Raw genomic sequence first — 19,367 nt, forward strand, 5'->3', positions numbered from 1 at the left:
TTTGCTAAATGTGCCCTTGCTGTTACCAAGGACCAGAGTCTTCTCAAATCCAAACATTTCTGGAAGATGAAGGCTTGAATTGCTTTTATGTATTAGTCACTGGACAACTGCACCATCTTGGCAAGTTACTTAAATTGCTTACACTGAGAGGTACCCATCTGTTAACTTGGATTCTTACAGGCTTGCTCAGAAGTATGCGGTGGTAATAAGATGCTCTACACTCCTGCAGTTTCCTCCACGAATACAAGAAGCAAATTCTCACCTGTTGTTTGTGGACCCTATCCTGTGCCAGGCACTTCTCTAAGCATTTGGCATGTATTAATTCATTTAATCTTCACAGTGCCCTAGAATCCCCATTCTACTAATGGGGAAATTGAGGGTGTTAAGTAAATTTCCCAAGTTTTCCTAGATGGTAAGTGGCAGATCTGAAATCCAGACTATGACAGTTTGGCTTAGGAGCCTGTGCTGGTAACCACCATGATATAGTGTTCCTTCAAGGTAAAAGACATTCTAAGGTGAGTGACAGCCAGAGAGAAAGAGAGAGGGAGAGAGAGGGAGGGAGGGGGAGAGAGAGAGAGACAGAGAGAAATGGATGTATATTTGTTCTGTATGAAGTCTCTGCACCCTCCAGAGAGCCTTTTCTTTAGTGGGTACTCATTAAGTACATGTGGGGTCATTCAAGCTGCAGATAGACACTAACCCCATGCCTGCTGTGATCACTTAGTGACCTCAAAAGCTGCAGCCTTTATAAAGTCCAAAAAAGTACCAGTGCCATTTTTAACAGATCCTTGATCAGACTCAGATGACAAAGCTATGAGCAATTAAAAAGAAACAAAGCACTTACCTGCTACACCAGTAAGGAAGACACTGATGAGGAAACCTAGAAAGCAATGTTTAGGCATCATGGTTGCAAGTGTGACTGTTCAGGCAACCAGTGTTCCCTTTAACCAGCTCAGGACCAAAGAGGAAACTGTAAAATCCACAAACAGACAATCACTCCTGGGTTTAAGGCAGATGGTTCCTTGAAGTAACTACAATTTTATTTCGATACTACATTATATTATTTTATTTTAGGAGAAATATGAAAGTATAAAAATCACTTCAAAAAGCATTTGCTGTCACTTTTATGTGGAAGCTCGTTTTTCTTTTGGGGCTTCATTAGCTGCGGAAAGGCAAAACACTGAGGATGGGCAGACCCGAAGGGCAGGGCAGTGCAGGGATTGTGCAAGTGGCAAGCAGGTGAGTGAATGAAACGACTCATGGGGCCTTAAGGGAATCTGGCCCCAGGAGGCGGAGAGGCTGCCAAGGACTAGGACTCGGCTGCCAGGATGATTTTGAATAATATGCTTGGCAGTTGCAGCTATCGGGACCCCGGCAGTGGTTCAAAGCAAGAGGGTTCTCTCGTTGATTCGCTCTTTTCCTCCCTTTTTGGTAGCTCCCCAATTAATCTCCCTGCTATGCCCTATACCCTCCTGCTGCCTCTGGCTCTTCACGGGGCTCCCTGCCATACTCTTCAGCCTTCCCCATTCCATAGTGGTCCTGAGTTCCATTTAGCTAATGCCTCTTCCTCTTCCATTTTCATACCCAGTCTCCAGCAAGCTGGAAAAAGATTTTGAGCCTGTCAAACCACATGATTCCTTAAAAAGATGAATGGGGAAGACATTCCTTTTGAGCTACATTAGATATTTTCACGTTGTCTTTGAAATCTGATAGAACCAGCTCATCTGTTCTCTGTCTATGATTCATTATATCATTCTTCTTACCATTTTTTTTTACTACATGTGTTTAGAGGTACTAAAATTATACATGAAAGAACAAAAAAGTCATGTTCCATAGTGAGCAGGTCTGTGCAAACCTACCCTTAAAGTCCAAGGAAGCTGAGAGGCCAAAGAAAAAGGCTGACATATCCAGTTTCTCAGAAAGAAACATTTAATAGGGACTTATGAACAGAGCCATGTGTGCGTCCTGGACAATGGCAAGACAATATGGTGGACCCTCATGCCTTTACCCTGTAGACCTGAAGAAGGAATTAAGGAAATCAACTATAACCTAATAGTAGTAGTAATAGAAATTTTAAAATCCTCTTAAAGTTGCTGCAAAATGTGACCCCCCCCACCCCCTTACACTCAAGTTAAAAGGGAATATTAACAACCTGTCTTCTCTCTGTGGACAGTGGACCTTATCTATACTCCCCAACTCCACATTCCTCCAAGTTTATTACAGGCCCAGTGAGTTCCTGCACGACTGCAGGGTCACAAGACTGGTAAGTTTAGGTTGCAAGACATGTCTTTCTCAAAATATAACAAATGGTGTAATGCTGCCTTTGTTTCTTGCTTCTGTATCTCACTTCCTGGCTCATGTAGTTCCCACCTTAAGATGTTTAAAAGTAGGAAAAGCCCTTTGTTCAGGGCTCAGACTTTCTGGACATATGTCCTACTGATCACCTTAATTTAGTAAACTCTCCTGAACCTTTTTCAGTCTCTCCAATCTTTGATTGTCCCACAACATTTCTGGGGGCCAGTCCGGGATTGGAGATGGCAGATTTTCTGTCTCCTTTGCCTGTGGGCTAGAGACCCAGGATGCGGGAAATCTGGGGTCCTTGGTGCCACCGGGAGAGTTTTAGCCCAGAAGGAGAACAGCCCTTCCACATTCTGGAGCCTTCCTCCAACAGTGCAAATGGAACCAGTGGAAAGGGTTGCAGGACAGTCACAGGAACAGCACGTAGACATATGTACCACGGTAAGGTTTGGGCCCTAAGGCAAGACCTGTCCCATAAGGATGGAAGGGGAGCCTGGTCACCTCCAAGGGCATGACAACTAGTCTGACCCAAGGGGGTTGGGACAATGGGAGAGGCCCGTTGATTCAGATGAAACTCACACCCTTACTGACACCAGATGTAGGTGGGGCTCATGAGTCAGTCAGAAAGGAAAACCATTTTGGGGACAAGGGAGGTGTGTGAAAGTGTGTGAAAGAGATGGTCTCGGGAGAGACCAAGGCGGGGTTGATGTGGGGAGGCACAGATCTCTTAGTGTGGACTGTGTGCTCCCAGGTGAGTGTGGGAAAAACCAGACCTAGGACACTGCATACGGCCCATAGGACCAGGTCCACAGCCACAGCTAGCTGTGACAGGAATTAAGGCATGCTCCTGGCTAAGCAGTGTCCAAACCTTCTGTAATAGGACTCAGTCTGGTGGATCCAAGAGTGAAAGTGAGAGTGAAAGCGCGGCGTGAGGGAGGAAATGGGAGGAAAAGCGTCAAAGCCTATTCCACTGGAGTGCGTGCTGAAAAACTTTAAAAAAAGGTTTTAATGGTGATTATGGGGTTAAGCTAACTCCACAGATACTGAGAACCTTTTTTGAGATAAAATAGCCATCTTTTAATGTAGGGTGGCCAGCCGAGGGGACAATAGACAGGGAGATAATTGGCTGAGTGTTTTGGGTGGTCACCAGGCTTGGAGAACAGCCCGGGCACCTGGATCAGTTTCTGTATATTGACTCCTGGCTAAACGTAATTCAGACCCACCCTAAGTGGCTGCAGTTCTGCTTTGAGATCTACTGTAAGACTCTAACGACCAAGACAAAACCAGGAACAATAGAAAGAAAGTGCAAGGCATCAGAAAAAGAAAAGTCACCGGAAAAGCAGAAAAAACCTGTCCTACAGGCCCCACCTGAAGAGTTAAAAATTCCACCCCCCTATGCACCAATTAATCCACCCCTGGCAAGGCTTAGACAGGAGGCTGCCCCAGCTGCCTCCAGAGCCTCAGACTCAGAAGAAAGCACCCCTCAGGCAACACCACGCAGAGAGGAGCCAGAGCCCTTGCCTGAAAAGCCAAGGGAGGAACTCCAGGGTGATGAGGTTGGCAGCCTTAGATCGGTCCGTGCCCAAGCAATGCAGATGCCACTCTGAGAAACATGGGGACAAATTTATTTGAATGCACAGAATGAAGTCCAAGGGGGAGAACAGCTCTTCGTTTATCAGCCCTTCTCTACTACTGATCTCTTAAATTGGAGACAACATACTCCCTCCTATACAGAGAAGCCTCAGGCTCTTATAGATCTAATGCAGTCCATTTTCCTAACTCACAATCCTACCTGGGCTGATTGCAATTTCTTCTGTCATTATTTAATATGGAAGAGCACCATAGAGTTATACAAGCTGCTCTCCAGTGGCTGGAGAAAAATGCACCTGCAGGCACAGGAGATATCAGGCAGTATACACAACAAGCACTCCTGATAGAGGCTGACCCAGGCTGGGACCCTAACCAGGCTCAAGGGCTACAAAGTTTGCAGCGGTATTGAGAGGCATTCCTAAATGGAATAAAGACTGGAGGGAAAAAGGCCACCAATATCGGAAAGGTCTCAGAGGTCCGCCAGAAGCCAGATAAAAGTCCCAGTGAATTTTATGAGAGGCTTTGCGAGGCTTACCAGCTTTACGTGCCACTTGACCCAGAGGCTGCAGGTAATCAGTGTATGGTTAATGTGGCATTTGTAAGCCAGGCGCAAGAAGACATTGGAAGTTAGAAGTGTTTGAAGGCGTGAATATTACCCGGCTTATCCAGGTGGCTACTAAGGTGTTTGTAAATCAGAATGAGGAGGCCAAGAGCAAAACTAGATGCAGAGCTAAGGAAAACGCAGACTTGCTGGCGGCAGCGTTAGTTGGAAGAGAAACTGGTTTTGTGAGAGGATGTGGTCATGGTCGCGGTCATGATAGAGGACAAACTAGGCAAAACCAGGAAGCTAAGCCAGGACAAGAGGGCCAACCTAGGCTTAAGAGAGATCAATGTGTGAGATGCAAGCAGGTGGGACACTAGAAGAATGAATGCCAAATTTTCTGGTGCCCTTGTTAGGAAGAGATTTGCTCCAGAAATTGCAAGCACAAATCTCCTTTACACCAGAAGTGGACATGACTCTAAATCTAGGTCAAAGAAAAGCCACGATAACGACCCTTACTGTCCCAACAACAGAGGAATGGTAATAAGTCGGGTGCCCCACACGGTTGTCACCCTGATGGAGCAGAGGGGGCATCGCTGGCTTTCTAACCCTAGGATGTTAAGATATAAAGGACTTTTGTGTAAAATCCCCTACATAACCTCGGAGACTGTGAATACTCTAAATCCAGCCACACAGCTGCCAGTAGAATGGGTGGAGCATGGAAAGCCCCCATTGTGTGGCCCAGGGTATCACTGTTGTGTGGAAACTGTGGATGAAGTTTTCTCAAGCTGAAAAGACTTAAAGTACTAGCCCTTAAAAGACCCACATGTTAAATACTTGACTGATGGAAGCAGCTTCACATCTAAAGGTTTATCAGATGGGCTGGATATGCAGTGGTAACACTGAATTCAGTAGCTGAAACCTGCCCTCTGCCGGCCAGAACTTTGGCCCAAAGAACTGAGATAATAGCTGTCACTAGGGCATTGCTTTTGGCCAAAGGAAAGTCAGTAAACATCTATACTGACCCAAGGTATGCCTTTGCCACTTTGCATGCCCATGGAGCCATATATAAGGAAAGAGAATTGTTAACTACTGATGGAAAGGAAATCAAAAATAAAAAGGAAATAGAGCAGCTCTTAGAAGCTGTATGGGCTCCAAAAAAGTAGCAGTCATCCATTGCAAAGGGCATCAAACAGGAGGACGTGACAAGGCTAGAGGAAATAGAAAGGTGGACAGAGAAGCCAAAAGAGCTGCAATGACAGCGGTAACTAAGAAGGAAGAGGAAACCCTTACCATGCCCTTATTGCAGCTTCCCTTTACAGAACCCCCTAACTACTCCTCTAATGAAAAGGCTTGGTTTGAACAGGAAAGAGGAAGTTACCAGAAAGGAAGTTGGTGGAAGTTCTCAAACAGGAGGCTCACCAGCCATCCCAGAAGCAACAGCACCCGGTTCAGAAAACAGTTTCATCAAGGAACACATATGGGAAAAACTGCATTAGAGACTCTTGTAGGACGGCATTTCTATTGCTGAGCCTAACTGCCATCACGCAAGCCATTTATTAGTAATGTTTAACTTGTGCCCCAAACAATCCACAGCAGGGGCCAACATGGCCCCCAGGGATTCAAGAAACTGGAGCTACACCCTGTGAAAACCTGCATGTGGACTTTACTGAGCTGCCTCGAGCTGGAGGCTACCAGAACATGCTAGTGTTTGTCTGCACTTTCTCAGGGTGGGTCGAGGCATTTCCCACCAGGACAAAGAAAGCTCAGGAAGTAACCAGAATCTTAACAAAGGACATCATTCCTAGATTTGGACTGCCTCTAAATTTAGGATCAGACAATGGCCCAGCATTTGTGACAGAAATAGTACAACAGCTAACACAGAGGTTAAAAATCAAATAAAAACTGCATACAGCTTATTACCCACAGTTCTGGACAGCTGAAAGAATAAACCGGACACTCAAACAGCTGTTAAAAAAGTTTTGCCGTGAAACTCATCTAGGGTGGGATCAGGCGCTGCCCATGGTCCTTCTCTTAGTCAGGTGCACTCCTACTAAATTAACTGGGTATTCACCCTATAAGATAGTGTTTGGCCGACACCCTGATCATAACTCAGATAAAAGGGGATTTAAAAAATTGGGGAATTAAGCTTAAGAAGGCAAATGCAAGCCTTAGGTGAGGCCATGCAGGAAATGCAAGGGTGGGTAAGAGAAAGAATACATGTTAGCCTCACAGATGCAGTACATCCCTTCTAACCTGGAGACTCTGTCTGGGTCAAACGATGGAACCCAGCCACTTTAGGGCCTTTATGGGATGGTCCCCATATTGTGAACTTGTCTACCCCCACTGCTGTTAAAGTTGCAGGTATCACACCTTGGGTTCATCATAGCTGGCTGAAACCAGCAGCAGCCACCGCCCAGGACCAGTGGACCAGTCAACAAAACCCAGACCACCCAACATGGCTGATCCTGTGGTGAAACCAAGCCACTGCTGACAACGACAACTGCCCTGCTCCTACCACACCGGAGGCTTGTTGGTCCATGCACGGCTGAAGCTTGAGGAAACATTGAGCCCTGTTCTAGTCACACAAACAGAAGCTGACTAGTCTATGCATGGCTGAAGCCTGAGGAAGTCAACGATACATAAGTAAATGTAGATTAAACTTACAAACATAGTTATACTCACTTGTGGTAATTATTTTGCTGTCATGTTATCTTTGCAAATGCTGCCAAGCTTATTGCCCAGAAAGGTGCCCATGCATAGTATAAGTTTAATAATATTAGTAATACTGAAGCCACTGACACTTTCACCTATGGCTATAAAAGGGGACCAGGATGACTGTCATCACTGTATGATAGAAGCCTGGTCTGGAAAAGGTGTGACTAAAACTCTGTTATACCAGACCTACTGTGAGTGCACAGGGACTCGTACAGGAACCTGTGTTTACAACCAGACTAGTTACTCGGTCTGTGATCCTGGAAACGGGGAGCCCCAAATATGTTATGACCCAGAGTTCTTGCCCTATGACTTCTTATTTGAAGTCCAAATTTGTTGAACCCCTAACGCCATCATATACAAACCCTACAGAAACTGGGGTCAGTAAACTTGTAAACAAAATGGAAGTATTCACTCACTCGCGTAAAGGGCCTGTCTCCGTATATTTTGATGCCTGCCAAGCTGCACATCTCAGTAAACTAAATAATATTTAGACCATCTGTAAAAATTTAGGACAAGAAAGAGTCAGCAGCAGAGCCACCAAGGCCATAATAGGAGAGTCCGAAAAAGAGTGCCCTGATTTTGATAATCAGTGGACCACACATGAATTTAATCAGCACCTATACACAGGAAGGGTTGCTCTGTTTGCCAGCCAAGAGGAGAAGACAAGGTACACAATTGAGCTACCAGCTCAATCTGACAATACTAAAGCCAAATATGCCTTTCTGGACTAAAGGGCATAAAGGATTACTAAACTTTGATCAGGCGGGAGCTCTCCTAGGACTTGGTATTCCTCTGGTCATCACAAAGAAAACCCAAAGGACTCAAGTTCAACTTAGCCCAATACAACAGTTCAGGTTTTATAAATCTTTCAATGAATAATCCTGAAGTATCAAAAATTCAAATTCCTCCTATATCAACTGAAAATCTGTTTGTCCAGCTAGCCCAAAGTATTGCTAACAATTTAGGAATTACTTCATGTTATGTATGTGGAGGTACTAATATGGGACATCAGTGGCCCTGGGAAGCCAGAGAATTGATGCCACAAGACAATTTTACCTTGCCTGAATTTGTTACAAAATTCAATGCAAATCCAAGTGTTTGGCTATTAAGGAACCCCATCATTGGAAAATACTGTATCGCCTGTTGGGGCAAGTCCTTTCAGAACCAGGTAGGGGAAACAACTTGCCTAGGTCAACAATATTTTTAAGAATCTGAGAACAGAACACAATGGAGAACCTTTATAGACAATTCCTCTGTGTCACTTTAATCCCTTTTTGCAGTTCCCAACACTAAATCAATCATGGTACCAATTAGATGCTCCAACTGTTTGGAGAGCACCTGCAGGGTTATATTGGATCTGTGGAACAAAGGCTTATCAATTACTAACCGATAAATGGACAGGGTCATGTATATTAGGAACAATAAGGCCATTCTTTTTGCTACTCCCCCTGCAGTAAGGGGAAGATCTAAGCTATCTGGTCTATGATGAAGGTAGAAAAAGAGTCAAAAGAAATGTGTTTACAAAAATAAGTACTGAGGAAAAAATAAATACTAACATTAAAAAGGACATTGAAATAGGGGGCTGGAAAGATAATGAATGGCCACCTGAAAGAATTGTCAAATACTACGGACTGGCCACCTGGGCACAAGATGAGTCATGGGGATACTGTACTCCTATTTATATGTCAAACCACATCATAAGGTTGCAAGCAGTTCTGGAAATGATAGTCAATGAAACAGCCCGAGCCTTAGACTTGCTAGCCATACAGGCGACCCAGATGAGAGATGCCATTTATCAGAACAGGTTAGTACTGAATTATCTTTTAGCTTCAGAAGGGGGTTTGTGGAAAACTTAATTTAACAAATTGCTGCTTACAAATTGATAACAATGGAAAAGCTGTCGTGGAAATCACTGCCAGGATGCAGAAGTTAGCTCATGTTCTGGTCCAGACATGGTCTGGTTGGAACCCGAGTTCACTCTTTGGAGGATGGTTTTCATGGTTTGGAGGCTTTAAAACTTTAATAATAGGCTTTGTGGCCATAATAGCTGGGTGCCTACTGCTTCCCTGTCCCTTGCCACTTCTAATCGGAAGCATCCAATCCACCATAGACTCAATGGTAGACAGACATACCACCACCCAAATAACGGCTCTGCAAAAGTACCAACCGGTATCCCAAGATGAGTATGTACCCCCTCAAGAAGAAATAGCTCACTGTGGTGCTCTTTATTAATCTACATTTGTGTAGAGCACCAAAAGGGGGAAATGAAGAAGGAATTAATGAAATCAACTATAACCTAATAGTAGTAGTAATAGAAATTTTAAAATCCTTTTAAAGTTACTGCAAAATGTGACCCCCCGCTTACACTCAGGTTAAAAGGGAATATTAACAGCCTGTCTTCTCTCTGTGGACAATGGACCTTATCTATACTCCCCAACTCCACATTCCTCAAAGTTTATTACAGGCCCAGTGAGTTCCTGCACGACTGCAGGGTCACAAGACTGATAAGTTTAGGTTGCAAGACATGTCTTTCTCAAAATGTAACAAATGTTGTAATGCTGCCTTTGTTTCTTGCTTCTCTAACTCGCTTCCCGCCTCACGTAGTTCCCACCTTAAGATATTTAAAAGTAGGAAAAGCCCTTTGTTTGGGGCTCAGACTAGCTGAGCCAGTGATCACCTTAATTTAATAAACTTTCCTGAACCTTTTTTGGTCTCTCCAGTCTTTGATTATCCCACAACAGACCCAGGGCTTACATACCACCGGGAAAGGGCCTGCGTGATTCAGAAGGGATGTATATGACAATTGAAGTATGATAACATCAAGGTGGTTTTGACGTACAGGCAGGTTTTGACGTACAGGACTTATGACAAGTAAGTGTCCTCATACAAGGAACAATAGATAAACTAGAAATCTTAGAAGCCTTCCTGGAAAAGGATTAATCAGAAGACAACATGGCAGATTAGCATCTAAAAATGAAGTTGCTTCGGCCTCCACAAGTCATAAAGGTTTTTTTTTGTTGTTGTTAAAAAGAGAGACTCTTTAGGTCAAAAGGGGAAATGTATCCTGGTTTCTATTTTCTCTTGTATAGTCTCTTTCAAGTTCTTGGTAGAATAGCTCCTTTAGTAAGGAATGATGATGGCTGCTAAGCAGTAGCCATCCGTGCACCTATCCAATAACATTTCACAAATATTTGCTGTCCCACCATAAACTAGGAATTAGTCTCAGCAGCAAGGATGCAGCAGCAGATAAGACAGACATTGCCCCTGCCTTCCTTAAGCTTTCTCCTCAAAGGAAAAGTAGACAATAAGGACCTACAATAGGGTCACATCTTCTATTCATCTAAACTTCTCTGTCTTTTTATTCTCCTTCTTAAATGGGAGACGAAAAGTTTCAGAAGCCGGCTTGCGAAGCCACTTTGCCTCCCACCCTCCATCACAGCCATTAACCAAGACTAGAATGTAGGAGGGGAAGTGGGTAAAATGAAAGTGCTAAAAGGAGAGGGTTGGGTGCCACTGATGTGGAGGAGGCAGAGTCTTCAAAGAGAAAGGGAAGGATGGCCTTCCGCATCCAGACAGGAGCAGAGGAGTTTTTCTCAAGTGTAGACCCTCCATCCCAACCCCATGGCCCAGCACCTGTGAACATTTCTAGACACTCGGGTGCCTGAGACTGTGAGGCCTTGAGTGGAGCTGGGGCCATGCAGGGAAAACCTTATTCCTAATCAAAGGTCTTAGAAGACAGCCTATCAGAAATTTCCTCAGAAACCAGATCCCAGTGGACCAGGCCACTCTCATTTGTCATTTAACAAATTTCAGTTATTGGAGGGCAGTTGCGATGCATGCTTTCTGAGGCCAGCCCTACATGGAAAGGTTTGTGCGGATAACATCAGGTTTCCCAGTGCCTCTGTTCTATGGCAGTCTTCTGAATCCAGGCTTTATCTCCTCCAACTGAAGTTTTTGGTGCTTATAAGGTAGCTTCTGCTTTGAAAGAAGAAACATGCAGCACATTTTACGTTCCCTTTTCATCTCTTCATGCTCCTTAGCTTGCAACCTTCTCAGCATTGTTATTCACTTCCTTGCTAATGTTGCCCACTTCGCATTGACTTTGGTATTTAAATGGGGGATGATAATCTGGGTTTGAACTATTGATGTTCAATAGCTTCAATACCAATAGACCTCATTTTGAAGCAACCAAATTGCTCCAAGTTCCAGCTAAGAATAAAAGGAAAATATTTAAATTCAAGGTTTTATGATGAGAGCAGCAGAGAATGAAATTGAGGTTTCCACTGGGTCGCTGACTTTGTCAAACAAATGAGGGGAAATTAGGGGAAGTGGGATAAGCAAAACATATTTAAGAACTGAATTCTCCCCAAAACGCGAGCTTTGGTGCTCTGTTAAATTTCACAAACCAGACCAGTTCTGGCACTGTTCAATTAGCTCTAGTTGTGTAATAGAACCTGCATAAAAGCCAACACTGTCAACAAGGCCTCAAGGTAGATGAAAAGATAAAATTCAATTCTAATTTCCCATCAATCTGGAAGCAGAAGAATTTGTACAGAATTGTTTCAAATGAAGTGCTGTTTTGTTTGGGAATTAAGAAAGTTTTAATCACTAGGGGATCTCCGCTCTGCCTCCTTTCAGGCATGAAATGCTGGCTTCATTCCCTGCCCTCCCCCAACCTCAGCCCCACTCCGCAGCAGGGAGAGTCCACCTTGACGGTGACAACGGGTATTTCCATCATCTTGTTGACTCTGGAGAGAACTTGCTTAAGCCCCTGTCTTGAACAGACTTGATTCTCTTCTTCCTTTCTTCTTGTGGCTTCCAGCAGACCAACCATTTATCTAATTAAGGAATCATTATTCATTATTTTTAGGTGTGATATGGAATTTTGGTTATTATTTTTATTTTTTTTTAGAGCTACCTATTGTAGTACTACAGAGGAAATGGCGTCATGTCTGGGTTTTGCTTCAAAATAATACAAAGGCCTGGGAAAGGGGGTGACCATCCATGAGCCAATAATTGTTGAAACTGGGTGTCAGGTTTATTATACTCTACTTTTGTATATACTTAAAATTGTTCGTAACAAAGAAAAAAGATTGTTAAAGTTTACCTACAAGATGTGGCCAGACACGGTGGCTCACACCTGTAATCTCAGCACTTTGGGAGGCGGAGGTGGGTGGATCATTTGAGGTGAGGAGTTCTAGACCAGCCTGGCCAACATGGTGCAACCCCGTCTGTACTAAAAAAATACAAAACTTAGCCAGGTGTGACTATGTGCGCCTGTAATCCCAGCTACCCAGTGGGACTGAGGCAGGAAAATTGCTTGAGTCAAGGAGGTGGGGTTTGCAGTGAGCCGAGATCGTGCCACTGCGCTCCAGTCTGGGCAGCGATAAAGTGAGAGTCCATCTCAAAAAAATAAATAAATAAATAAATAAATAAATAAACAAATAAAGTTTACCTACAAGACGCTGTCTTCCTTTTGGTAATTTTAATGCCATTTTAGTGTCAAAAATAAGATCTAATAATGATAGGACACCATGTTACGTTTTTCCCATATATTGTCTTTGTTAATCCTCTTATGAAGTCTAGGAGATTGGTATTATTATTCATTTGATGTTACAGATGAAGAAACTGAGACATAGATAGAGAGGTGGAGAGAACTTGACCAGGGCTCATAGCGAGTAGTGGTAAAGTGAGGGCTGAAATCAGATCTGGTTAGCCTCAGGGCCTGGGGAGTATTATAAAACTCCTCTTGTGTTATTCTTCGCTTGTAATAGACATTCCATAAAGGGATAGAATGATGTCAAAGAACATTTGTCCATTGGCTTCTCGAATTGTTTATTCACTCAAACAAATGTTTATTGAGTATCTGTTATATGCCAGGCACTGTGTTAGACATCAGGGATGCAGAAATGAACAAGACTGCAGAGCCAGCCCTCAGGGAACCAACAGCATTTTCTTCAACCAGGTCTTGGTAGCAAAGGGCTAAGTGTTTCTTACTGTTTTTCAGAAAAGTGTTTAAAAACTGGTGTTCAGTATGACTTTGGTGTTGTCCATTGAAGGGAAGTCAGAGCAACTGTTGTTTCTGCTAGGCCCGTTCCTTCATCCTATGATTTGGTGGGCAGCTGAGCATCTTTTAAAAGTTTCGTCATGAATGATAATCTGAACACCACCCTTCTCCCTCTCTGGAAAACTATAGAGCTGTAGAGCCAACGACAGGGAAACAACTTGTTCTTTCTTATTTGCTGGGACCTTAATAACTCCACCGAGTAATATCCATGTCCTTTAAGCAGTTCGGCATTCTGGAAATAATTGGCATGCAAAAATTCAAAATGGTTTGTGAACTTGAATTCAGAAAAGAAAAAGAAACATTGTTGTTCAAACACAGGTGATAAGCACAGTGACTAATCTGAGTTTTTGGACTGTGATCGCTAATACATTATTTCAAATCTCCACTCATAGGACATAGGGCTTCATGAGGTTAACCTTTCCTGCTCTTCACTCTTATTTTTCTGGATAAAAGATGCTATTGATTTTGCTTTGATTATTCTTTAAAAAATTTTTTTAAATTTATTTCTGAAAACCAAAACATGAAGGAGTGGTAACATTTAAAAAATATTTATTTATTTTTATTTCATATAGCTGTGCAATAGTGCAAGTGGTTTTTGGTTACATGGATGAATTGCACAGTGGAGAAGTCTGAGATATTATTGCACCTCTTACCCGGGTAATGTACATTGTACCCAATATGTAGCTTTGATTATTCTTCACCTAAGGTCACCTTGAAACCCCTACCAGATATCATCAATCATTATGCCCATGCACCAGTATGTTTCTATGTATTGTTTGATCCTGAAAAGATCTTCATGGCATAACCAGAATCCAACTAGTTTTCACCTCCTCCACTGTACCCATTTGGGTAACCTGCTATCATCATCTCTTGTGTGGACTGTGGCCACAGCCTCCTTACTGGTCTGCTTGCCTCTGTCACCGTTCTCTGCATCAGGTGGAGTGTTCCTATTAAATGTCAGAATAGAACATTTTATTCAGAACCCTGTGATGCCTTCCCATCTCACTCAGAATGAAAGTCAACATTTTTACAGTCCCTTACTAAGCCTTATATAACCAGGTCCCGTTACCTCTAAATTTATTTCCTACTGCTTTCCTCCCAACCCATGTTAACTCCCTCCTGGGTGGTCTTTTTGCTGTTTCTCAAACATATCAGGCGCACCCCACATTAGCAAGGTTCCCTCTGCTCCAGTGCTCTTCCTGAGATGTCCAGGCTCACTCCCTCACCTCCTTCATATCTGTGCTCAAATATTACCTTATCAGTGAATTCTATGACACCCAAAATAGCAGCACTTCTCTCCACCAGCTGTCCCTGGCACCTTTATCTGTTTGTTTTCCAAAACATTTATCATCATTTGGCAGGCTATATTTTATTTTATTCTTGCTGTCTATCTCCCCAACTAGAATATAAGCTCCACGAGGTCAGGGATGTTATGTGTTTAGTTCACTGCTTTAACTCCAGCACTTAGGACAAGGCTGGGGACACAGTAAGCACTTATCACATGTCTAGTGAATCAATAAAAAGGAATGTGATTTTAGCAACTGCCATGAATTTACAAGAATTAAGCTAAAGGAAGCGGAAGGTGCTTTTCTGCTTTTTATAGTCTGAAGTAGGAGTCCTGAGGGGAAGGGGCTGAGATTCTCTTTACTGTGAGGTTACTATGGTCAGATACTCACGAGCTCAGACACTCATGGGCAACAATGACTTTTGCAAAATCATGCAATGTTGCAGTCAACTCATCAGCTGGATAAATTAATCTGAGTGACGTAGGAATTCTCTGCTTCTTAAGGATACATAGATTTCCCTGAGAAATCATCTGGGTGCTTTTGGAAGTTGGGGGCAGAAAATACAGGATAGTATTATTTGACAATTTTCTAATTCTAATTCTTCTATGGTAATTAGTGTGTTTAGATTTTTTTTATCTCATCTAGATTCAGTTTCTACAAAGTATATTTTCTGTAGAAGACTATCCTTTTTATTCATGCCTTTAAACTTATTGGTACAGAGTTGTGCAAGTTATTCCTTTATGATTTATTTAATTCTCCTGTTTCTGTGACTTCCCTTTTATAATTTCCTGTTTTGAGTAATGATTTTCCCCTTCTTTTCTTATTTTTTTCTTAGTAAATTGGCTGGTTATTTATCTTCAAATTTCTTTTCAAGGAACTAAATTTTGTAGTTTTGTATTCTACTTAAAAAAAGTCATGTCTCATTTTTATCTCCTTTACCTTTAAAACTTCCTTCCTTTTGTTTTTCTTCTATTTAATTTGTTAGATTTTTCAAAAAACAAAATCTCCTAAGTCAGATATTTGTTTTGTTTGTTTTATTCTTTATTTTATACCAATACAAATTTTTACACTAGGAATTTCTCTGAAATGTATAAGCTCCCTCATTGGCTCTAAAATGTGATGTTTTCTTTTTTTCTTTTCTTTTTTTTTCTTTCTTTTTTTTTTTTTTTTTTTTAGCAATTCTGCAATTTAGATTTCTTTTTCTCACCCAAGGGTTTTTAAGGAAAGAATGAAAAGCAAAAATTCCAAATGGAAGGGCTGTTTAATTTTAATTCTCATTGTTGCTTTTTCATGATATCCAGAGAAGAAGAAAAAAGATGCTTGACTTACGTAACCATGCTCAATTTGGAAATACCCTCTCTTTTTCCTTTGATTTCTGGGAGGTGGATTAGCATTTACTATTAGATTCACTATTTAATTTACTCTTTAAGAACAAAGATAAAGTGTAGCCAGACAACTGCTTAGGAGTGTATCAGTCCAACAAGATGTACATGGAGCTCTAAACAAAATTTAAAAATCTTCATGAGCCTTAGAATAAGAAAAATACCTTTTACGTTTTAAAACAGTGACTTAATTTTTTTTTTTTACTGTAGCATGTGAGCAGCCACCATAACTAACTTATTTTGCATTTCTAGCTTCACCTAAGGCTATTTTTGGATGTGGCTGCTGGTTTGTCAAAGTTAAATAAAGTGTGACGCATATTGTCCAAAGGCAAGTGGAAGAGCTAATGTTTCTTTCTGAAATATAGGAAACTGGAGACATCAGGCAACAGTGGAAAAGCATGCACTTTGGAGAAAGGTGAAACCTGAATTCAATTCTCTCAAAACGTACTTCGAGCTTCATCCATTTGCATTGGGGTCCCCATCCTGGTACTTAAAGGCATGTAAGATGCCATTTCTCACTCCCCCCAAGTGCTCCCACACAAACCCAGAGTACTCACAAACTTCATTTGATTTCTGGGGTCTCTGGACTCCTTAACTGAATCCACTTAGACATCCCATATGCCTTAAAATAGGGGCTCCACCTCAGCCATGGGAAGGATTCCAACCATCTTCCCCATCCATGTTCCCTGCTTAGCCCAAAAAGACCCTGGCAGAGGCTCCTGCCCAAGGGCCATGCTGGGCCTTGGGCTCCCCTCTAGGCCCTTAGCTGGCTCCTTGTCCTCTGAGCTGCACTTGTTCCAGCCTGAGGCATCCCTCCCTCCCACCCTTCATCCACAAGACCCCAGCCCTGCCTCCTCAATGTTTTATTTGCATTCTGAGTTCCTACTATATTGTATTCCCAAGACATATCTCTCTAAATTTCTAAATTACAGCAAAACAACTTCTAAATTTCATGTGTGATATGGTTTGGCTGTATCCCCACCCAAATCTTGTCTTGCATTGTAGCTTCCATAATCCCCATATATTGTGGGAGGGACCTGGCGGGAGGTAACTGAATCATGGGGGTGTTTTTTTCCCATGCTGTTCTCATGTTAGTGAATAAGTCTTACAAGATCTGATGATTTTATAAACGGCAGTTCCCCTGCACACACTCTCTTGCCTGCCACCATGTAAGATGTGCCTTTGCTTCTCCTCCTTCTGCCATGATTGTGAGGCCTACCCAGTCATGTGGAACTGTGAATCCATTAAACCTCTTTTTATTTATAAATTACCCAGTCTTGGGTATGTATTAGAAGTGTGAGAAAGGACTAATACACCGTGCCTCAGTTTCCTCACTTGAAAAAAACGTATAATACTAGCCTTACCAGATAGCTAGGAGTGTCAATAAGAGAAACTTTGCCAACCATCTGCCTATAGTAGAGGCTCATGCGCATTAGTTCTCCCTCCCATTTCTTTCCTCTTCCTGCCGGAGCATGTCCCCAGGCTACCCATAGCTGCTTTCATGTTTCCCAAACTTGCAAGCAGGAATCAAGGTGTGTGGAGAGAGAGGAGTCTCCATAGGTCCCAGGAGGGAGCCATACCTGATTCTCAGTCCTACAGAGGGGAAGTTAAAATAATGGGAAATGAGCAGTTCTACAGATGCAGTAACATAGGTAGAATTGTTGAGGTAAAGTCAATTCACTGAATTTGGCAAGCTGTTATAGCTGGTTTTTTGTTTTTGATTTTTATCTAGCTTTTTGCAATCTGACTATAATCCTGTACATTTATCCATATATTTTATTGACTTTCAATCAGTTCTGGCTTGTAAGAATTTCTGCAGTTCTTCTGTAGAAGTTTTCAAAATTTCTGGAATCACAGAAAACAGACATGTTTCTCTCTAATACATAAAATAAATTATATTAATATTATAGGTTATATATAATAACATAAATAAATATATATAGAAATATATTTTTTATTTTTATAAGTACATATTTATTGGTAAACTGTAAAACCATAATAGAGGAGTAAAACTGACATGAATATAAGTGAAATGGAGGGGGTTGTGTAGACAGTATGTTTAGCTGACAAATATTTATTGAGCACTTGTCCTGTGCCAGGCACTGTCTGAAGTTCTGGGAATACACAGGGATTAGACAAGTTCTTGTTCTCATAGAGCTGATATCCTAGTGCCTGTGGCAGGGAGGCAGATAATAAACTGACACATCACTATTTTGTCAGGTGGTGCTAAGTGCCATGGAGAAACAGTAGGTGCAGAGAGGGAGAATAATGGGAAGATACCATTGCAGGTAGGGGGTGAGGAATAGCCTTGCTGGACAGGGCCATATGAACAGAGGTCTGAGTTGGGTGAGGCAGGATGCCACACAGACATCAGAGGAGGAAAATCTGAGCAGAGGGCACAGGAAAGCCCCAAGGCTGAGGCCAGATGAAGGAGCAGGAGGCGATGTGGCTGGAGAGGAGGGAGCAAGGGGCAGAGTGTTGGTGGTGAGGTCAGGGGCCCAGCAGCCTGATCCGGGGGACTTGAACATGATGGAAGGACTTTGGGTGCGTTCTGAGGAAGGGGAAGCCACTGGAAGGCATTAAGTAGAAAAAATTGGAAGTGAGAGTAATTATATGTGAAAGTTGTTAGGGTCACAATGGAGTGACGATGAGGCAGGACAGGTAGTCAAGGAAGTAAGTGCAGTTAACACAATGAGCCCCAGCATTCGCATTGTAATCCAGCTCATGCAAGCACAGCTATCTCCTGCAGGGAATATTTCCCGTAGACAGCATTTGCACTTTGATTTTCCCACTTCTAAACTGACCCTGTTCTCATGATAATAGTAAAAAACACACCCCTACGTGGAGATTTAAGATGCTAATGAGTTATGTGATGTATGAACAAGCATGTACAGCTACTGCACGTGTGCACCCAGAAGACCACCAAGGACATGCTTACTAGCAACACCTTTTCTCATCCTCTTATGAATAATCATGTAAGAGTCCCATAAAAGGATTTCTCCAGCAATAATCAGTGCTGTCCATTCAGTGGCTCATGCCTGTAGCCCCAGCACTTTGGGAGGCTGAGGTGGGTGGATTACCTGAGGTCAGGAGTTTGAGACCAGCCTGGTCAACATGGTGAAACCTCGTTTCTACTAAAAATACAAAAAAAGTAGCCAGGTGTAATGGCACATGCCTGTAATCCCAGCTACTTGGGAGGCTGAAGCAGGAGAATTGCTTGAACCTGGGAGGTGGAGGTTGCAGTGAGTCATGATTGTGCCACTGCACTCCAGCCAACAGAGTAAGACTCTGTTTCCCCTCGGCCCCCTGCAAAAAAAAATAATAATAATGATAAGAGGCAAGATCAATGGCCACCAAAATTTTATTTTTTCCCATAGTGTTGCTGGGGTGGCATGGCTGCCTGCCCTGGGTTCATCCTGTCCCTAAGTGGGACTCCCTATGGCTCAGGGACTCAGAATCAAGTGACTTATAGCCAGTTAAATGTT

The 19,367-nt window shown here is 42.6% G+C and overlaps 1 protein-coding gene across 3 annotated transcripts in view; it reads right to left on the reverse strand.

Annotated features, from left to right (window-relative positions):
• The window catches only part of IL22RA2 (interleukin 22 receptor subunit alpha 2), a 30,016-nt gene extending 17,175 nt beyond the window's left edge, over positions 1–12,841 (reverse strand). For 2 of the 3 annotated variants that reach the window (XM_003255774.3, XM_003255775.3), the window contains exons 1-2: positions 12,607–12,841; positions 845–970 (exon numbers count right to left, since the gene is read on the reverse strand). In XM_003255774.3, the coding sequence (XP_003255822.1) occupies positions 845–905 (61 nt within the window). In that variant the 5' untranslated portion in view covers positions 906–970; positions 12,607–12,841. The remainder of the gene's footprint in view (positions 1–844; positions 971–12,606) is intronic. The other variant, XM_003255776.3, reaches the window with a different exon arrangement.
• Between the last annotated feature and the right edge of the window lie 6,526 nt (positions 12,842–19,367).

The sequence above is a fragment of the Nomascus leucogenys genome, chromosome 3 (assembly GCF_006542625.1).
Source record: "Nomascus leucogenys isolate Asia chromosome 3, Asia_NLE_v1, whole genome shotgun sequence".
NCBI lineage: Eukaryota > Metazoa > Chordata > Mammalia > Primates > Hylobatidae > Nomascus > Nomascus leucogenys.